The sequence below is a fragment of the Suillus subaureus genome (genome assembly GCF_016647635.1).
Source record: "Suillus subaureus strain MN1 chromosome Unknown BJ212scaffold_3, whole genome shotgun sequence".
In the NCBI taxonomy this organism is placed as follows: domain Eukaryota; kingdom Fungi; phylum Basidiomycota; class Agaricomycetes; order Boletales; family Suillaceae; genus Suillus; species Suillus subaureus.
In genome coordinates, this window is record NW_024538559.1 from 441,409 (window position 1) to 461,971 (window position 20,563).

The window sequence follows — 20,563 nt, forward strand, 5'->3', positions numbered from 1 at the left end:
AAAGGGGGCATTGCAGTGGCATCAAGGCAATGTTGAAGTATACTGCAATGAGGTAACTTTGAAAGTGTGAAACAATGAAATGATATGAACAAAGGTAACCAGAAAGAAAGGGAAAGTACAGAACATGACTCTGGCATGAGGAACTTCAAAACTTCACTCCTTGTGCTAGTGGTGTCAACCATCATTCAGGTGTGTTTCAGGGAGTACAAGAATGTACATGGATCCTGACAATAACAAAATAACTTGAAACACAGAGTAGGAAAGTTGCCCTTGCTCATATAGGTCTGTTGCCACCAACTCATGCACCTTTACTCCTGGAGAGTTGTGTTTTTCATGGTCAATCTGCCACCAATGATGTGACTAAGCATGTGGCAGGGAATTTGTCTCCTCATTTCCAGAAAGCACTTGCTGCTAATTTCAATACCATTGTCTTATAAAACTCAGTAATTCACATTCATGAGGTATTTCTGTAAATTCTCAATTGTGACATACAATGCCTTCACTGTATTCACTCATCAAAAAGTCACAACATCCTGGGGTAGTAATGCATTATACCTGATGGTTACAAGACACATGTAGTGCATTAACTAGTGTAACTACAAGGCAAATGAATGCATTAATTCATGATAATAACAAGATGTGCTGCCAAGTTCCTCTGTGTTCGTACCATGTTTGTTTGCCTTGCAGGAGGCCATGGCATAAATGGTGCTCACAGCTCTACCCTAGGCTTAGACTGTCCATAGTCTTATACAACCAAGTCTGACATTGAGTTAGAGACTGTTATTGGATGTGTTCTCTACTATACATACAGCTCTTCACTTGTCATACAATGCTAGTTGCCTGTTCCTTCCTCATCCTCTTTCCCAACTGGGCTGCCTGCAGTAGCTGAAAGATGCACTATCCACATTTTCTCAAAATGGTCAGTGAGATTGTGCCTAAGTTGAGCCTGGCAACACACATAGGCAACCAAACCCTCATGGTCAGTAGCAGCATTAAGTGTGTGTTCATGGCCTTTCTTGTGCCACCATGCTGCATGCCACCTAAGAAATTGAAGAACCCTTCACATCTCCTCATGGAGCAATTTGACTTCTTCCACCCATCACATGGATCATGCCCAAGCCTTATACCACTTGACTCTAAGACCTGTAAACTACATCAGTACCCATGGTTTGTTTGAGGCTCAAGTGCAAACTTACTATCTTGTATCATCTCATCCTGATCGTCTCTGACTCCTTCTACTAACCAAATCCATGATAATTGTCATCTCCCTTCACTTACACCTTTTGTGAGTGCTGACATCCTATGCATATCATCCTTCTTGTTGAGTTCCTTGTACTTGAAGTTCCAGCTGATCATTTGGAGCAAGGGAGTGAGGGCCAAAAGTGCTCCATGAGCAGCACAATACTTATCAGCAGCAGCTGATACCTTTGAAACTATGTGAGTGAAAGCATTTTGAGCCCAAGTATTTGTGCTCTGACCACATATCCAATCTCTTTTAAATGTGTACATATAGTCACATAGGTGGAGGCTCTGCCTTAGCTCCTCCAGTGCATCCCCAGCCTGAGAAAAATGGAGTTCCCATTCAGTGGTCTGAAGATGAGTATCACAATGCATAGATCTGACACACATAGTCAATGGCAAGTAGAGTTTTATGTCTTCTGGTGTAATGGGGTCCAGGGAAGATTGGGATGAATATGAGTGTAGCAGTTGGACTGCGGGGGTATAGAGGGCCTGAATGTGCCTCCACGCATTAATCTTGCACTGTAGAGAGTTCTGCTGATGCTGTGTGGTAGCCTTCTGTGTGTCTGTGGGGTGCAAACCAAGGTGAGCCATATCTGCCTGCAAATGACACCTTCAAACAAATAAGTGAGGTACCCAGATCATAGTAAATAAACTACATACTGTTCACTTTCAAGATCAATGCCAGATGCAATAAACATGCTGGGTGAGATGTCAGGGTGGAGAGATATGTTGACACCTAACTGTAGATCATGAGCTTCCATTTCTGCAAGTTTCAGTTGAACAGCAGCTTGGCTAATAGCTGTTTGTCTATATCTCAGTAATTGAATAAGGAATGTAAATGTCCGGCACACTTATGAGTGACCTTCAGCTTGAATGGGTTAGTAACAAAAGAGTCATTGGGATTGTGTTCCCAATACTCAATCTCCAATTTCCAGGGATCTGATGCCCCAGGTTGCAAAGTGCCATCAAGCTCCTCAAAAGCCATTACATGAGCTTCTTTCTCCTCCTGAGCCTTGTCCATCTTTCAGAGTAATGTTATGCCTGTGAAAAAGTGAGGCAATGAAAGTATGAAGTCATTCACTTGTCACACACCAAGTCCAACTATCTTCTTCCAGTTCCAATCACCAAAGTGATCATCCAAAGTATCCCATTGAGACCCTGGACCCATCTCCTTGGTGCTAGAGGTAATGAGGTTAATATTCAACCACCCACATTTGGGGGCTTCACCAGAGGACTTTTGAAGGTCAGAATGAAGTTCAGAGTGAGTTCTGATAATGATACTATGGTGTACACTAGTCACATGTGAGTTCTCCCTTGTAGATTGGTTAAAATCAAGATAAAAAAGGATTTGGTTGGTTTGGTCAGTAGAGAGGGCTTTCATGATGATGAATGTTGAGAAAGTTCAACATTTGGCTTTGTTTATATCATATTGACCCTTTTACATGTCACATAACATTATAAGACATACTAAATAACATAACTGATGTCTATTGATAAGATTTCAATATTTACAAATATCAGCAACAAAACCATTGCAATGCATACCATGTAGTAAATTGCTTATATCCTTTTAAGGAAATGTTTTCACATCTTCAATGTAGTACAACTATTGTAGCCTGGATGTAGGGCTATAATATTGCTCTCATCCACATTTTCATAGCTGCCATCCCTGTAATGATATAGCCAGAGTAGTCAATCTCATACAAACATTGCAACAGTTCGGTTGCTTACTGTATGTAGTTGAGACAGTGGTGATTGTCCCAGAACACAAAATTGGATAGTGCAGGAAGAGTGACACAAGACAATGCTAGCCCATGACTTGGTCATTCTGCAAGGCGGGTACAATGCCCTCAATAAGTATTAGTAGTATGAATTCACTATGAATGTGATGGACTTACTAGGATACACTGACATAGTAGAGCATCCAAAAGATTCCCGAGTGCCATTGCAAACAGTGAGAACAGTAAGTACTAAGTATAGGTACAGGTAATGAACTGTTGATGTTATGTAATTAATGAACTTGAACGATCTCATTCAAATGTGCTATAGCTATCACCAATATTATTTGAACATGTCTTCAATGACCTCAAGCCAGGCTTGAGATGCATTACAAATCCAATGGGTGGCATACAGTGTGCCTCTACTACTGTCATCTCCTGCTGTCAATATGTCTGAGTGATATATAGCTGTATTGTCATATCCCACAATCTGGACCCATATTCCATCATATTCCCACGCCTTCCGAGCCTACATCTGGACCCCACTTCATATCCAGCTCATTCCCAGATCCCCTTCCACTGTGCTCCACACCTTAGCAGGATTGACTACGCTCTGGATTTACCCCTGAGCTCTGGACCATCGGATCTCCACTGCTAGCCTGATCCATACCTCCCTGTCCCATCCACCCTATGCACACTCCATCCAGCAAGACATCTGGACTTCACCTTGTCTCAGATTCCGGACTCTATCCACTTTCTCATATCCCGGTCCTGTATCCACCTTGTCTTCCAGATCCCCAGATCTCTGGACCTCCAGATATTAGCTCCGGACCTATTCCCACCCTCTGTCTGATATCCTGCGCCTATCCCCATTTAGGCATTCTCTGCTTTCTGGCTTTCAGTTACCTCTTCTTCCATCTTGCTTATTGATCCTTGTACAAGTCTTCATCTCCGAGTTCATTTACTTATGTTCTGTCTTACTTACTAATGTGTTTCCACATGCTCATACATAGCCTTGCTCCTTTGCTTACTGATCCCCTCAGATATCGTTCAGTATATAACCCCTGTAGATACTCCTGTAGTTCCTTAGTTTGAATATCAACTTAGACTTGCCCAATCCTCTCTCAGACTTTGGTCCACCTAAGTCTGTCCTACCCATCAGGCCTAGGGATTGATTCCCTAGGCCAGAGCTCCGCCTTTCCAGCACTTACCCTCTTTCTGGACTTTGGTCCACTTCCTGTCTCTCCAACTCTACCTTAGGGTAGTCTACCCCTGCTTGTTTCTACATCGGACTTCATCCGATGTAGCCCCTATTCCTTCCAGACCTCCGGACCTCCTGTCCCTCATACCTCCAGGCATCCTGTCCTTCGGATGTTCCATCCTCCTAACCCTCAGACATCCTATCCTCCTGTCCTTCAGACATCCTGTCCTTCTGTCCTCCATCATCCTGTCCTCCAGTCCTCCGGACCTTCAGATCTCCTATCCTTCCATCCTGTTTCCTGTAGAAGTATTACCTTGCAGTGGGAACTCTCCTGAGCACTTCCTGTGTTCCTCCGGAACTCTCCCGCACTCCTCTGGAAGTCCTCCGGACTTCATCGGACCATCATCAGACCTCATATGAAATGAAGGGCACATACTCAGGTAAGGGGCACAGCATACGAGCTGAGGCCAAGCCCCTCTGAGTCAGTCTCTCTCCCCCTTGAGCAACATGGTTCTTAACATGTATAGGCTAACAAAATGATGGTAACCAGATTCTCCATCAAATCAATGCTGCACACCCTGCAGCAAAGAAGATATTCAAACTCAGTCATACTACTTAAGATGAAGGACATGGTGATGATTATCATCCTTGGTGTGTTCCCATGGGTCCCACCTCTTTCCCACTGACACACAGCACAGGGATTGCAGAGTCCTCCATACACTGTTTCACCTGCCTCCTAGGATAAAGGACACAGTGATGGATATCATTCTTGGTGTGTTCCTATAGGTCCCACCTCTTTCTCACTGACACACAGCACAGGGATCACAGAGTCCTCTATGCACTGTTTTGCCTGCCTCCTAAGATGAAGGACATGATGATGGTACTGTCCTAGTCTTGGAGCCTGCTGTACTTGATATGCATCTGGATGACACCCTTACTATCATTAGGCTTGTGACACATTGTAAGTGCCTAGTTTTACAGGCTCTTGCACCTGAACTGAAATGAAGCACATCTTATTCATTTGTGTAGGTTTGGCATTCAACCCTGGTCAAAATGCACCCTCAAATGTGCTGGCCTAGGTCATTTCTAACTTATAAGGTGATCTCATGGAATCAATTCATGTGACTCCCCTGCATGTGCTCCACCTGACTCGTGCTCGGCAGTCTCTTATTTGCATGCATTGTTTGCTTATCTCTGTGTCTCTACTGCTCCTTTTATAATCACACGCTACCTTTTGCAATGCCTGTCTCCTGAATGCCATGTGTGATCACACATTTCTCTCCTAACTATACTCCTGTTCTTTTACCACCATGGTCTCTATATAACCTTTTCATGGTGTTGTGGGTATTCAAAATGCTAATCCTTATGCTTCAGAACCAAGAAAAATGTTTTAGAGGATGGATGGACTGGTGCCCATGTCTCTTGATCCAGAAGATGGCATTAGAGATCCTCCTGTCTGTCTTCATTTTTGGCAATAAAAACACACCATCTGAAGATGGTATCTATTTCATTAATGCTCTTGTGGTCACTGGAGGCAAATACCACAGCAAACATAGTATACAGACATGAGACTCTTAATGTAGCACAATTTATGGAAGAAACCATCTGAAGGTGAATGGAGCACTTGTATGTAATAGTAAAAGAAATTGCCCCAGTGAGCCTAACCAGGGCTATTATTGAATTCATATATTGATGCCATTGAACTCCCCTAGACAACATGTTGCAAAACTCACACAATCATTCAGGTGGACTGGAAAAAAAATGTAACTCTGGCTTGGCCACTGAACAGGGAACAGAGTAGTTTGACCAAGAACTGGCCTTTTAAGATGAATAATTTATTTTCACCTTCCTAGTAACTATGGTCTATCATCTGCTATACATCCCCCTCATCTACTCATTGATGGGTTGTCATTGTGGGCCTAAGCCTTGGGCTAACACAGAACAATCTGAATTCCTGTTAGGTAGATTCAGTCAGTACATCAAGTGTCAAAAGACAAAAGTGTACAAACCATTCTTTACTGACACATGGAATGCATTCGAGACATGATGGCCAAAGCACAAGTGTTCTAAGAACAATATCCCTGTAGAGGGAGACCTCACAAAGAATGAGACAGAAGAACTAACCAGAGTCAAGGCTAAGCATAAGCTAGTAAGTATTCAACACATAAAATCCACTGCACAATACTAACCTGCATGGTCTTTCAGATGATCCAAACATGGTATAGATGGCAGATGAATGTTGCATGTTTGGCCTGATCAGGTGGATTAAAAGGAGCACTTGACCTCAGCAAAACTCTGAGCAGAGGTGATGAGGTGATAGGGCAAGCTCCACAAGAAGTAGAAGTATACTCACAGATTTTCTACAATGAACACATGAAGGGGGAAGCAGATGTGGCGATCAAGGCTGAGGGTATTTCTACACATGGCAAAAAGCTTGCAAGATGGAAAGACCTTACTCAGACCAAGTATGCCACTGAAGATGATAGCATCAGAGCTGAGGTCCAAGAAAAGCACCAGGAAGCTCTTACAAACTGGAAAGAAAAATGTGAGCTAGCAAGAGCCAGTGTTGTTCAGGATCTTGGACAAGAGGAAAAGATCAGGTATGTCCTGATTCATATTGGAAACTTGTTCTCACCTACAAATGCAGAGCCTTCAATGAACTCAGGGCACATCTTGATTGTATCTTCTGCCACCTGTCCTACAAGACAGGTGGACTTAAGTTCAGTTGTATTGCTGGAGGACAGAACCCAGCCACAGGTGACATAGTAATTCTTGAGTATGTATTTGCACATGCTGAAAACTATTCACTTACTGATAACACAGCTATCACCTTGGAGAGACGGAGATGGGAGATGAGTTTTTGGCTGAATATGCTGGGTTCAGCAAAGTCCAGGCAGCCTATGCCAATTTCATCAAATTGGCACTGGGTAAGCATCTATCAATTATTACATGTCAATAGTGATGAGTTGCTTACCTTGTTCCATTAGCTCATGATGACAAAATGTTAGTAGCTCCAACACTGGATGCAGGTACCACTGCAGATGAAGTGGCCAACAACCCAGATAATATTTTTGAGGAGGGTAGCAAGGATGAGGAGGAGGAAAATTCTGCTGAGGAAGAGGGAAATGTTAAGGAGAATGAAGAGCTTGGGGTTATGGACGATATTGGACTGGGGCTGGACAGCCTTTTTAAGTTTGACTGAGTCATGGTAAGTAATGCATTAATCATTTCTTGAATTCTCACTGCTAATGCATTATCTTCAAACTTGCATAGGATAACCAAAGGTCTATGGTCAGCTTATCACCAGTATGTGTGGCAGCTGCTCAGACCACTACTGTAGCATCAATCATGCCTGACAATAATATTATCCCCCACACTTTCAACCAGTTCGACATCTCTAACTTGGATATTACTCATCTTGATGATTTACTCACAAGCCTACTGCAGGCGCCTTATGATCCATTCACAGCCATTGGTCCAATATATGGTCTTGAGGATCTCAACTTCAGCTTCATGGACAACTCCTCTGATTCATTCAATTATCAATATTCCCCATCCATTACTCATGAACCAACAGACCATCTCTTACCTGCGTTCTCAGGTGATATGGCCATGCCTGGTAACATACCACTCTCTCATGCTGGTTGTTTGCCACCTGCTACACCCCTCACAAGCACCTCCAGTGTCAACATGACAGATTCTAACACAATTGACTGTCTTACTGGTGTAGAAGAGGAAGGTCCATGTCAAACAACACACTGCCATGTTCCATCCACATGCGAGCATGTTCTTAATGCCATCAGTTCATCAAGTGCATGTGTGAACCCACCTACTATCTCTATTGATAAAGAAAACAACAAGCAATGGAAGGCTGGTGCCACTGGCACAGGCCAGCAGTCCAGGAAGTAAGACTGTTATTTCTATATATTTCCCTCATTACTCACTGGACTTTTACAACAGGAAACAGAAACACACTTGAATAGATATTTGTTTTCACTTGGTGGCACTTGATATGTAAGGCTGGCACATGAGTCTGACAGGGAATGTGTTTCAAATCAAGTAGATTAGATTTTGTTGGCACAATGTTTCAAAGAAAGACTTGAAATGATAAGACAGTTGTTTTCACTTGCTCGACATGTAAGGCTGGCATGTGAATCTGACAGGGATGTGTTTTGAATTGAGTACATTTTTGTTAGCATGATGTTTTGAAAAAGGACTTGAGATGATGAGATGGTTGGGGACATTTTACTTTTGTTGGCTTCAAGGAAGCAATGCACTGGATTTGATGACCTCTACATGAATACAGGCAGCCTTTTTACAAGTATAAGTATGAAAGGGAGCACTAGTCATCCCAGTTGCAATGCTATGTAGTCCACAATAGTTCACAGAGTGCCAGTAAAATAGCATCAATGACCACTGTTGGTAGCAAATGCAGAGCAAAGATTGCTGAGTGGCAACAGTACAAGGACTGCAAAGATGCAATTCAGCAATGTTTATGAGGCATGTGATATTGATACATACCTGTCCCAGAGTTGGAATCTCGGCCCACTGCTGCAAATCATCCTCAAGAGTTTGCAACCACAAATAAGGAGGCCCTGCCTGGGATGGGCAAAAGGTTCATGGATTCTTGGGAAAGGCAAACACAGGCATGCTTATTCAGTTGTCAAATAACAGGAAGCTAAATGATGAGCAGTTAAAGGATAAGATAACCACTGAAAGATGGATGCACACAGCATCCATTTCCCCTGGCTCAGGTGATGTTGTTTGAATGGCCACAGGTGGAAGCAGGGAGTGCTGAAAAACTTGAAGCATGGGAGACATGGTGGAAGGTAGATGGTGTGGTACAGGAACAAGTTGTGATATTACTGCTGCAGACAAGTGCGAATGTTGTGAGCCGAAAAAGAGCTGAATGTAAAAGTAAGTATGATGGGTGGTGGAGAAAACAAAAGACAGGCACAAAAGGTAAGGATATCAAAGGTGCATAGCTATATAAAGTAAAGTTGCAGACATATTCCAGCAGTGAGTGTAACTTAATGCATTGCAAGCAGAGTTCAAAGGCAGGTAATGCAATACAACAGCCTTGTAACTAGCCTACATTAATGCATTATAATGACAGTATAGCCTGAAAAAGTACCCTGTCACAGATGAAACATCAACAGTGAAGTTGCATGCAGAGTGCATCCAGGTGATGTCCTGATGGAATAGCATGCTTTCATACTCCTCCTTCCATACTTCAGATGCACTGTAGCATTGCAAATCATGTGAGCCAGACTAATTATGTCACTGGACCTTCAGTTCTTTCCATAAAAGTGAGGTCAGAGTTGTTCTATCTGGAGAATGGCTTCACTTAACTCTGCATTACAGGGCAAGTGTGCTATACATCAAATGAAGCAATAACAGGGTACACCAAACGTAATTATAGCGCACTTCCATTGCTCACCTTTTCCCTCAGTTACGGATCACTAGAATTGAAAGGGGGTGGTCACGGCGGTAACCGCATTTGCTACGTGTACATGACACAACCTTATACATTGGTGAGATCACTTGCAATATCATATATAGCCTATTGTCCAGCATTTGATGAAGGTCTGCCAGCGTTGAGCCAGCGAATGAGCTGATGCCTGCAGCTGGAAAAGGCAGAAGTCACCTTGCTTACAAATAGTATTGTACTTTATGGTCCAACTGCCAGCATCTCGTTTCCCTCCCTCTTTCATAACGTTGTCTAGGATGAAGCGAAGCAAAGTCTGATTCGAAGATGACTGATCCTCATGTCCAGCATGTGCTGATCGATCACAGGTTGATGATTTCAGCCATGTAGAATTACAGATACCCTCTTTTTATGATTTCTGCGCGGTTTCTACGCGTTGCTATTATAGAGGATGATGAAAGAGCGATCTGATCAGTGCGGTTAGATACGTCAAAAGATGAGGCACTGGTAATGTACATACTATGCCACGAGGCCGCAGCACTGAATCTTCGTAACTGGCTCTAACCATAGCAGTTGTTCTTCGCCTGTTCTACTGATTCCATAATCTGAATCCTTGACCGGGCCTGGGCTAGAGCAGCCTAGTCTTCGCAAACAAGACCCTGGAACCTCATGACCTCCCTTATCAAGCACTGATCCAGAGTTTCACACAAAGTTATCGCCCAGTCACGGACCATCCTCCAAAACAAGTTATTGCTCGACTCGAGGTAATATTAATTGATTGACTGCCGGTATTCGGAATATGATTTGTCCCTCACTTCCAGTTTATTTGGTGCAAGTGTGGCCGCTCTCAGTACACACACTATGTGAGCACATTTCGCCTCTGCATTGGTGATGGGTACTGATGCGTCTCAGGATGGACGTAGACCCCGAGTCTGACTTCCGTGTCAAATTCCATGCGCCTCAGCTGGCACCGATGCATATTCCGGGCTGGGATTACAGCAGTATTCTAGAGCTCGTCGTGAGTCTAATCACCATCGCTGCCATCGATGACTCTCGCTTAATTGTTCTCGTCTATTTCTATTCACCTGAATCATCGTGCACATGACCCTTGTCCTCCTACTGAAACCAATCTCCATATCCATCCGCCCTTGTTATCTGATTCATTCTGACTTATTATTGTCTAACTCAAGGACTTACCTGGTTGTGTGCCCGACGAAGATGTACTCGCTCTCACAGAGCTCCTCCGCAGCATTCAGTCTGCAACCACCCCGGACGACATCGAACGCCATCTCCGCGCGCTAGCCCTCATCTGGGAAGATTACTACCTTCCTAAGTTTCCTGTTCCGTTCTTCCAAGTGCGGGTTGCCGACGTACGCGCGGCTGGCGGGTCCCTCAGCACTGCTCTCCCACTCTACGACGAGGCGCGTAGTTCGGTGGTATCTGTGGGCTAGGGCTAAAATTATTTTATTGATTTGATTTCCATTGGCGCCTTCCCCTTTTCTCATTCCCCCCGATCATATCGTTTTTTGGTTCTTGCCATTTGGTTCTTCTCTTTCAATGCAGGTTCTACATGGTATCACTAGCCAGAATGGCGCGGCATTTGCCCAGTTTGTGTCGACAGTGCGGATGTTAGCGCAAGGTGATACAGAGCAGCAAGGTGTGATCCTGCATACGCGCGTCACAATATCCCGATACTTACCGCTTCATAGCTCGCAGCACCGGTTCTCTAACTTTCTTCCAACGCTGGAAGCCCGCGCGCGAGCATGCCAATCCCTTCAATTGGCCCATGCTCCCACCAGCGTCAGCCGATATCCTAGCGGCGTGGCGCACGAGTCCATATCAGCGCCAGTACCTCAACTACATCTGGATCAAGGCACATCACCTTGAGGGCACCTTCCACTTGGCTGGGGAGGTAAGTTATTCAATCGTGGACAACCAATCGCAGAAGTGGCGTTACGGTTGTAATAATAGTTCTAGTATTAATGCTTTTGTCAACTTAGTCTGCAGATGCACTCACTCATTGGGGATTTACCCCCCACTTAGTGCGATGCGATGCTAGAAGCGATCTTAAAGACTCTGAGGCCATCGTTCAAGCGTTAATTGACCTCGAAGACGTAAGCCATCTCCAATTTTTCCTCCTCATCCTCACTCAACCCGTTTAACCCCAGGCTTTTTCTGCCACCATTCCATGCCACGAGCGGCCAGAGCTCCTGACCCCTGGACTGATACAAGCAGTACATGCCAAGCTAATGCGCACATCAAAAGTGAAGATCAATGACCCAATGGTCAGAGGCGTGCATTATATCAATGCAGGGTTCACCCGCCAAACGACGCAGAAATCAGTGGTGAGACGTAGTCAGCAGTATAACCTCGCATTTTGCCCTGCGGAGCGCGTGGACCAGCAGCTGGAGTATATATGTCGGATGGGGAAGGTGGGTGGGCGTTTATTCGCGTGTGGCGCTTTGCATCGACTAGGGTACTGATGGTAAGATACAGCAATACATTGCACGCTGGAGGAACCCGTTTGCGACGGCTGCTTGGCTTCATGTCACTTTCGTTAGATGTCACCCATTCGATGTGTGTTTTTCTTCTCTCTTCCTTATTCCTTGTGATCTGATGTGGACAAAGGATGGAAATGGTCGCATGTCACTCCTCATCTCGTCTATCCCGCTTATGCGACATGGATTCCCGCCGCTCTGCATCACTCCGTCACTGAGGAGTGTATATTATGATGCATTGAACATTGTGAGCGTTTTCTACGGATTGGTGTTCATTCCATTTCTATTGAGCCATATTGTCAATCTACTTTATTATGGTGTTTCTCTCGTGCTGTTCCGTTCTGTTTTGTGGATTTTCGATTTTGTTTTGTCATCCCACGATACACTACTTCCCTCCTACCTGTACCCACACTAGTCAATGCTGACCTCCTATAGGCCTGGGAAGGCGACTTCCAGCCCCTTATCAACTGCTTCGTGGACTCGATGAACTCGAGTCTCGAGGAAGTGCAGCGGATTATGGGTGCTGCTTAATCTCCGCGATCTGTAACTTCGATCGAAGAAGCTCAAGTCGTTGCCGAGTTGGTTCTGTGCTTGATGTTGTATCATCATGGTCCACTCGAAAAGGAGGAGAGAAAGTGTCGAAGTGTTTTACAGTAATGCGTGTCTTTGTATTCGTTTTGTGCGCTGCGTTGGTGGATTAGGAGTCCGTAGTATATTAATCTCCTTTGCTTCCTATCAAGCTCATGCCATACTCTTCCGAGCTTCTACCTTTCTTTCATTAGTTTCATCGCAGAGTTACCCCTCCCCATTACTTTCATATTCTCAGTTCTGTTACGATCACTTCCCGATGATTCCGAATACCTATGCCTTGCCATGGATGTATGATATATCACCTTGTAAATTCTAGAATTTCCAGATGTAATTGTGCAATTAAGTACCTCAGCACCAACATAAAAACGATATATTCACTGCGGCTAGCTCTGTTTCTCCGCATCACGAAACTGACATCCCGTATGGGTGACGAAAATCGATTCGCTTTGTACGGAAACGATCATACAGAGTCGTGGGGCTTTCAGGCGCACTTAAATCTCGCGCACTTACCCTTCCGTACACACCTGGATGCATACACGCTGGGGATCCTACAAGTCGGGTGCCTTAGCATGCGAGTGTCGAAGGTGAAGATGAGAATGAATCTGACTAGTCATCACAATGAAGTTTTCGACAAGATAAGGTGAGACATAGGAGTCAGGGTCGAAATGATTCGCTAAGGGGGTGGGAAGCCAGGTTCCGCCAGTGCGGGGCGAGAAGGACCACGTCGTATGTGGTCTGGCCCGTCTGGACTCTAGAAGCATTCCGTGAACTAAACAGAAGATCATGATCGTAAAACAAACCTTCTGAACGAGTTTTGATAGGCTCTACGATAGGGACAGTCGGACGGTGCGCGAGCGCCGCCAACCACTAGTCCGTAATGCTACACATGTAGTGGCCTGCGCTGTCACGCACACACATTCTTGACAGGCACATTGCATGGAAGTCACGTCAATGAGGCAAGCTGACAAAATTTCTAAGGATTTGATGGAATGAGGACAAACATAGTGTGAAGCTAGGGCGGTCATCTTTTCCGATTTTCGCACCGGAGACACTCCAAGGCGGTACCAATGCGAAAGAACTTTGGCTTCGAGGTCTGGAATGCCTTTGTGCATTTCTTGGTGAGCACCGCCACATTAAGTCGAGTTTTGTGGCAAGTTGAACCATCGAGACTCTCCTCCATTAATATTGGGAGTATGCATTGCACGAACAAGGTGACCCCCTTCCTGCTGAGGCTTGATAAGACCGACATGCTTTGTGTACATAAGTTAGCTAACACTCGAGTAGTTCTCGCGCTATTCGCACCTCAGAAGAGCCTGAGACGAGGAGTAGTTGCAAAGCGTGCAGGCATGTATAGATACCTGTTGCCATCACCCCTAGAAGGCGAGGGTTGTAAGATTACACACGACTATTCAGCAGTAGCCGAGCTATCTTTTGACTTCTGTCATTCAAATTCGCAGAACCTATCTAGCACCGGTCACCAATCAAAAAGATACAGGCCAATCTGAAAGAACTCAACCTACAGTCAATGATCAAAACGTTCGAATGAAGATATAGACAAGCTCCGGCACGTATCTTTTCGATGAAATTAGCTATAGACACCAGTGACATGCAACAACATACATACGCATCCCGCTCCTTTGCCTCGGAATGAGGCCAGTAAAGGCACCTTGTCCAGCTTCATCTTACTTTCGCCCCAAACTATGCTATCCTGCGAAGGCTGAGGTACTTTGACAAACGATTCCTTCAGAGTGTCGCGGCCAGTGTAACGAGGACCTTCCCATTGCCGTGCAAGAGCGAAATCTGGGCATCGTGGAATGGGACTGCCACGCTAAATTAATGTCTAGCGTGGTATACAGATGAAACACATCGTGAACGACGTGTAAACACTGTGTAGTCGAGCGAATAAGGCGAGTGTAAATAACAAATTTAATGATACTCGGGATAACCAGAGGACTCACACCAGTTCTGAGATACTTTAAAGAAAACGGTCACGGTAGGTCTCAAACTGCCTCTTCACTATCTCACATAGTACTCGGATTCGTGCCATGCAGTATGTAGCTCCGGGGCCAGCACTAGACGTGGAGAATGTGGTTCAATTGCGGTTTAAAGTCGAGAGCGAGATTGGCTACTGCAGTAAAAGATTGTTTGGTAGTGGGTTTTGTTGTGTATGGTTTTACGCGACTAGCTTATTTCAATTTGCATCGTGTAGGCGACTAGACTCGGAGCAAGGAGTCTTCGATTAATTTCAACCTGAATTGACTTATCGTTGTACAAGTCTAGGTTAGTATTTCGCTTCACCCTATGAATCAATACGTCCTCGTACATGAGTCTAAACACTAAACTACACCAAGATCCATGTCACATCTCAGCCAACATCTGGGTATGTGCGTCGAAACTCCAAACACGATACATAATTACTCCCCGTTTCCCATCAAAAAACCCTAATCCATCCCTTTTGCAGCCCTCACAAACGCACGCACCTTCTCCTCGTCCTTCCTCCCTCCCACCCGCTCAAGCTCAGCATTAACCCCATCACGCTCGACCCCCCCGCTCACATCCACTACCCACGGCCGCACATGCTCAATTGCTTCGCGCACGTTCGAGGGTTTGAGCCCACCAGCAAGGATGAGAGGGAGAGGGAATGTGCTTGTGGGTTCTTCATCGACGTTTTGTTCCCAAGTCCCGTTCACGGCGCCGTTCGGGGATGCGTTGACGCTCACGTCCGGAGAAATGACAGGCACCTCCCCTTTCTTGACAAGACGCGCTGCGAGCGCCCAGTCGAGAGTCTTGCCCGTACCACCGCTGAGAGACGAGGACTGAGCAGAGGCAGTGGTATCGAGCAGCATAAAATGATGGTATCCGGGCGTCATGAGGGTCGCGAGGGGGTCCGGAGATGGAAGAGGGGTGGTGTTAGTTTCCTCAGCCTCGTTCCCCTCACTTGCACTCTCAGGCTTCTCCTCAGGAATAGACTCCGGCGCGGAAGGAGGCACCCCACCCACCCGTATGACTGGAACCCCGATGCTCCTGGCCCACTCGATGGGTTCTGAGCCGTGCAGCTGCACTATGTCGAGGCCTACGTCACGCACGACCCGCTGAATGTACCGCAGGGGCTGATTCTGGAAGACACCGACCAGGAGGGGACGCGTCTTTCGCATGTGTGACGGAATGTAGGAGGCGCGGGTGTGTGATGTGAACCACGGAAGGGGTAGATTTGAATATTCGTCTTCACCCTCATCGTCATCGGAATCAGGAAGTGGGAAAGTGTTGCGCACAGCCAAAGAGATCTCTCGCGCAATGTGCACGCTCACACGGCGCTTTGAGCTGGGGACGAAGACGAGGCCAAGGAAGTCTGCGCCGGCGTTTGCTGTGCTGATGGCTTCGGATGGGGTGAGAATGCCGCAGATTTTTACGAGTGCAGTAGGAGGGATTGATTCTGAGATTCCGGATGAAGGAGATTTTTGAACAGGCTCATCCCAGTCCAATAATTGTCTTATAAACCTGCCCTTATCTTCTGCGCGCATCAGCGATTCGCCGACTAGGACAGCCTTCACTCCCTGCTCCCTATACGCCCGCACGTCAACGGGACTCTTGATGCCACTCAACGCGCACAAGATGACCTCTCCAGTTTTACCTTTCTGTTCCAGAACTTCTGCGACGCCCGAGGTCGTGCTCATGTCAACGGTGAACGAGTGTAAATTGCGGTTGTTCACCCCAATGACCTTGGCCCCAACGTCGAGCGCAATGTGAAGTTCGGACGGGGAGTTTACTTCCACCAAAGGTTCCATGCCGAGAGTCGTGCTATATTCGAGCAGTGCCTGTGTCCTATCTTTGCCCAGCATAGCCACGATGAGAAGGACACTATCTGCGCCAGCCAGGCGGGCCTCCACAACCTGATACTCGCTGAGGACAAAGTCTTTCCTGAGCACGGCGGGCCTGGAATCTAGCCCGTCTATGGCTAATCGCACAGCCCGCATGTCCTCGAGGTGGCCGTGGAAGTATGTTGGTTCTGTGAGCACGCTGATTGCACTTGCACCGGCGAGGGCATAGGATAGTGCCGTGTGCGGGGCAGATGTGTGTGGAGCAATTGATCCGGCGCTCGGCGATGCACGCTTGATTTCGGCAAGCAGTGCCATGCCATTGCGCGCGTGGAGCAACCGCTGAGAGAGGGATATCGGTGGAGGTGCAAGGTGGAGAGAGAGGTGTGCGTTTAGAGCTGGGAGGGTGAGCCCTGGGGTGTTGGATAAGGCTTCGACGTCGGAGGTGCGCTTTTGTGCGATCTTCGTGAGGATGGAAGGAGCGGAAGACTTGGCGGCTTCTGCGGTGATAGATTTGGACTTGTCTGTGAGAGCCTCATATGGGAAAGGCGGCATCTCCGGGTCGTTCACTTTAGCGTGGGGATTCTCCTCCCAAGTGCCTCCTTTTAAGGACAGGAAATTCTTGAGGAGACCTTCACCCTCCTCTGATAATATGGATTCTGGATGGTACTGTACAGCTTCGACGACATATGTGCGGTGACGGACGCCCATTATAACACCCGATTCAGAGGTGGCACTGGTGGCCATAAGACAAGATGGCAGGCTTAGGAGAGATGCGGAGAGGGAATGGTAGCGGGTGCTTTGGATTGACTGGGGAAGGGAGAGGAAAATGGAGCGGCCGTCATGGATGACGGGGGACAGTTTTCCGTGCTTTATTTCTCCAGCATAACTGAAGGGTAAGGTGTTATTTTGGTATACAGGAAACATGACGACTTTGGACTGACCCGATCTCACCACCGTATACATCGACGATACACTCTAAACCCATGCATACACCCATGACTGGGACTTTGCCTGCAAAATACTTGATCGCGTCTCTTGACACACCTGAATCAGTCTTCGGGTGTCCAGGACCAGGGCTGATTATAAGCCGGTTGATATGGAGAAGAGGGAGCTGGTCTGCAGTGAGTGCATTGTTACGGATGACAGTGACCTTCGTGCCGAGAAGTGAGAGTGATTGGTAGAGATTCCACGTGAACGAATCGAAATTGTCGATCATCAGCGTGTCTATATCACCGGAGAGCGTTGCAGGAAGCGGAGTAGGCGTCATCTTGGCTTTGGACAAGTATGAAACGAACAGCGATCTAGCAGTACTTACTATTTAAACAGGCCGCTCAAGTCACGACGATCATCCAAATTAGATATTGATCAATCTGCCGATTTAAAACCCCGCCCGGCAAAATCTATTCGTTCATACGGTTCAATCCGTTTCTCTGTTCCTCTTTGCGATTATTCTCGAATTTGTTTCTCTAGTAAGCTCATTTCTTGTTTTCTCGGAGACGATCACAGAGTAACACTTAGGCAGTAGACACACTCTTATCTTCACTTTTTTCCCGCTCGGCAGTCTCCACGTCGTTGCTGATTCAGAATCAGTTTCAAGGGATTTGTTTCGTCTAGCATGCCTACCTTCGCATGAAACACCGTGACTAGGAAAGGCTTATCTATGACGAGTATATTACCCAAGTTTAATGACCGACTTCGTCGCGGTTACTCAGATTATGCCAGGTTGTCAAGCGAGGGACGCACAATCCGAAGTAGTGATCCACCACCGATCCAGTGCAGGCCATCTCCGCTCATTTGCGGCTTGCCTGGAATTAGCGCATTCAGTGGCCATTCGCGGCTAGCTATGATCTAACTTGAACGACCATATGTGAGTCAGATACGGAATAACGCAACGACCTTATCACACCGAACGGGAGGCTCTGGCCGTTCATGTACCCAGCCCACGGAAAACGCACAACTGTGTACAGCATATCAGAAAACTCCATGCAGGGTGAATCCCTTTACCTAGACGGATCGCCATGAACTTCACTCCAGCCTTCTCGTCATCCTCGTCCTGAGATCTTATGAACAGCACGTGTTGCATGCCTCGGTGCAAAGCCTTCCAGGCGAGTCACCTGACATGCGTAAATGGGGTTGTAGCTAACGAGGCACTGTCAGCGACTGACAAGAACACTGCCATTGTCTGCACTTACGAGCTCGATGACATTGCGACAGTCACGAGCACGCCCCTATGAACTGACCCTACTTAGAATAGGACTCCTATACCGGCAGGAACCAGATGACTTTTCCAGTAGAAAAGCCATACTGTGGAACAACAAAAGTATATCTAGCGCTAAGCAGCGGGTACTATGTGCCGACCAAAGTATGGAACGTAATAACACCGATCAGCATTGTTTGCCAGACACGTGTTAACTTAACATTACGTGGACGATTGCTGTAATACTAGTCAAGAACTCCAGGGGTAGAGTAGCGCCGCATAGCGTTAGTGTCCTTCGGGCTTTGTCATGGTATAGTGCTCTTCATCACTTCAAGTTCTTGCCTTGCTTGCGACACGCAGGCACACGGTCACGGATACACTGCTCCAATAGCCACGAGCATAGCCAGAAGATGTGAAGTCACTGTCCTAGCGACAGCTCCCGATGTGATCGGTCAGTCATTTGAACATTCTATTTCATGTCAAGAGACCATTCAGGGCGGTCCAACCAGAGACGTGCCTTTCGATCAAAGTCGTAGTCGCGGTCAAGCATGCCATCTACGACACACCCTGCACTGTGGGGAAGTATGGTCAGCGATGCCTAGAATACGAAATTGTTCACGATTTCGCTCATGGGCATTGTCACATAATAGGCTGCCACACTACCTAGCAGGAACCCCTGTGAAGCCCAAGTCGGTTGGTTCATCGGAGGAGCTGCTGAGAGCAGCAGAAAGTAGCTCGTCTTGTTCAAAGGGAATCTCGACAGCCTCCGTTACGCGTCACGACGTTTCGCCACCAGTAAAGTATTATGTTGGTCTCCCCGTAGTGTGTGACTTCCTGTAAGTGGTACACATTGATCCTCGGACTAGCTGAATAGCCAAGCTGGATTTAGACGGTAGCGTCAACGCCTGATGTACGGGCCAACGGTTGCTATCACATTCGTCTGTAAGAATCTGCTGAAATCCGTTTCGGAGGTGCATATAGCTTTGCCCTTTCCACGTATATCGTGCACTACATTCTGATTCGAGCAATTCTCTCGCTCTTTTTAGGTGCGGCCCGCTCCTGGGGCGATCAGTCGTGTTTCTCCTGTTATTGCTGGGAGTCGCTGGGCTCCAGCTGCTGAATGTACGGTTTACCGAAGTTTACTGATTGTGTCGTAAATTAGCCGAGGTCGAGCTATTAATATTTTAAAGACATGAGTACTGTAAAAGGACTCATGATGATCCCTATGGAACCCACCCAGGCTGGCATCTGGACAAAAAAGACCGTTTCATTCAGATTGCCATTCGGACACTGAACGTCTACTTTGGGCGTTAGCCTGAGAGAACGTCCTGGGACATCTGTGGAGAGGTGGTCGTATGCGAGTTTGAAGTCCGGACAAGGGATTATCATGAACCCTACTGTAAATCATGCCCGCCTAGTATATGACGAATGTCAATTAGAATAATTTTCCGACTTTGAATGACGCACAGTATGCAGAACGTGCATCGGCGGACGAATAAATTTTTGGTGGGATGAAAATGTGTCCCGCACTAGAGCCTACTATTAGAAGCCCGAACCTTGCACTACGCCGCGTACTCTGCGGACTGCCGTAATCAATTCCTCAGGAATCATTACTCCCGCGTGCTCTGGGCAGTATTAGGCGGGGACCGACTTCTTGTAAAGAAAAGCATGCCTGTTGAATTTGGTAGCTCGATTGGACGAAGAGATCATATGGCGATTGATCTATGACGTGTGACAGTTCATTTTACCAGCATGGATGGGGAGGTTCTGATGATAGCTTTGTATCCACTGATTGTGATGATGGGATTGCAAGCTCCGGGGCCCGCTCGGCGCTTACTGGTGTTGGAGTATGGACGGTATTCTTGAAAAT

The 20,563-nt window shown here is 46.5% G+C and overlaps 7 protein-coding genes across 7 annotated transcripts; 4 read left to right on the plus strand and 3 right to left on the minus strand.

Annotated features, from left to right (window-relative positions):
* Positions 1–832: 832 nt before the first annotated feature.
* BJ212DRAFT_1475761 (uncharacterized protein) lies at positions 833–2,623 on the minus strand (the record flags this gene model as incomplete). The annotated part of the gene is made up of 6 exons (XM_041339280.1): positions 833–946; positions 1,279–1,852; positions 1,903–2,049; positions 2,094–2,263; positions 2,333–2,476; positions 2,543–2,623. The coding sequence occupies 6 exons, from the start codon at positions 2,621–2,623 to the stop codon at positions 833–835; spliced, it is 1,230 nt and encodes a 409-aa protein (XP_041198177.1).
* Positions 2,624–6,534: 3,911 nt separating this feature from the next.
* On the plus strand, positions 6,535–7,363 carry BJ212DRAFT_1475762 (uncharacterized protein; the record flags this gene model as incomplete). The annotated part of the gene is made up of 4 exons (XM_041339281.1): positions 6,535–6,761; positions 6,809–6,937; positions 6,985–7,088; positions 7,149–7,363. The coding sequence occupies 4 exons, from the start codon at positions 6,535–6,537 to the stop codon at positions 7,361–7,363; spliced, it is 675 nt and encodes a 224-aa protein (XP_041198178.1).
* A 146-nt stretch (positions 7,364–7,509) lies between these two features.
* BJ212DRAFT_1475763 (uncharacterized protein) lies at positions 7,510–8,140 on the plus strand (the record flags this gene model as incomplete). Its single annotated transcript, XM_041339282.1, has 2 exons — positions 7,510–8,066; positions 8,122–8,140. The coding sequence occupies 2 exons, from the start codon at positions 7,510–7,512 to the stop codon at positions 8,138–8,140; spliced, it is 576 nt and encodes a 191-aa protein (XP_041198179.1).
* A 2,000-nt stretch (positions 8,141–10,140) lies between these two features.
* On the plus strand, positions 10,141–12,784 carry BJ212DRAFT_527973 (fido domain-containing protein). The gene is made up of 11 exons (XM_041343412.1): positions 10,141–10,353; positions 10,411–10,452; positions 10,502–10,607; positions 10,780–11,010; positions 11,153–11,246; positions 11,299–11,501; positions 11,590–11,703; positions 11,758–12,021; positions 12,086–12,166; positions 12,218–12,334; positions 12,523–12,784. Coding segments are annotated over exons 2-11 (1,308 nt in total). The 5' UTR covers positions 10,141–10,353; positions 10,411–10,450; the 3' UTR covers positions 12,619–12,784.
* A 2,094-nt stretch (positions 12,785–14,878) lies between these two features.
* Positions 14,879–17,870, minus strand: BJ212DRAFT_1566281 (anthranilate synthase). Its single transcript, XM_041341967.1, has 2 exons — positions 17,438–17,870; positions 14,879–17,382 (listed from the first exon to the last, which is right to left on the minus strand). The coding sequence occupies exons 1-2, from the start codon at positions 17,761–17,763 to the stop codon at positions 15,120–15,122; spliced, it is 2,589 nt and encodes an 862-aa protein (XP_041198181.1). The 5' UTR covers positions 17,764–17,870; the 3' UTR covers positions 14,879–15,119.
* Positions 17,871–18,010: 140 nt separating this feature from the next.
* On the minus strand, positions 18,011–18,702 carry BJ212DRAFT_1475766 (uncharacterized protein; the record flags this gene model as incomplete). Its single annotated transcript, XM_041339283.1, has 7 exons — positions 18,011–18,071; positions 18,120–18,139; positions 18,240–18,344; positions 18,401–18,453; positions 18,501–18,549; positions 18,611–18,635; positions 18,689–18,702. The coding sequence occupies 7 exons, from the start codon at positions 18,700–18,702 to the stop codon at positions 18,011–18,013; spliced, it is 327 nt and encodes a 108-aa protein (XP_041198182.1).
* A 72-nt stretch (positions 18,703–18,774) lies between these two features.
* On the plus strand, positions 18,775–20,007 carry BJ212DRAFT_1295623 (uncharacterized protein; the record flags this gene model as incomplete). Its single annotated transcript, XM_041332330.1, has 6 exons — positions 18,775–18,867; positions 19,054–19,144; positions 19,178–19,280; positions 19,344–19,515; positions 19,740–19,815; positions 19,934–20,007. The coding sequence occupies 6 exons, from the start codon at positions 18,775–18,777 to the stop codon at positions 20,005–20,007; spliced, it is 609 nt and encodes a 202-aa protein (XP_041198183.1).
* Positions 20,008–20,563: the final 556 nt, after the last annotated feature.

Excerpts from the sequence above, each read along its gene's own strand:
- BJ212DRAFT_1566281 (XM_041341967.1), bottom strand. The coding sequence starts at position 17,763 with ATGACGCCTACTCCGCTTCCTGCAACGCTCTCCGGTGATATAGACACG. Across the intron at positions 17,383-17,437 it reads GTATACGGTGGTGAGATCGG|TTATGCTGGAGAAATAAAGC; the intron begins GTCAGTCCAAAG and ends CTTACCCTTCAG.
- BJ212DRAFT_527973 (XM_041343412.1), top strand. Across the intron at positions 11,247-11,298 it reads AGGTGATACAGAGCAGCAAG|CTCGCAGCACCGGTTCTCTA; the intron begins GTGTGATCCTGC and ends ACCGCTTCATAG. Across the intron at positions 11,502-11,589 it reads CCTTCCACTTGGCTGGGGAG|TCTGCAGATGCACTCACTCA; the intron begins GTAAGTTATTCA and ends TTGTCAACTTAG.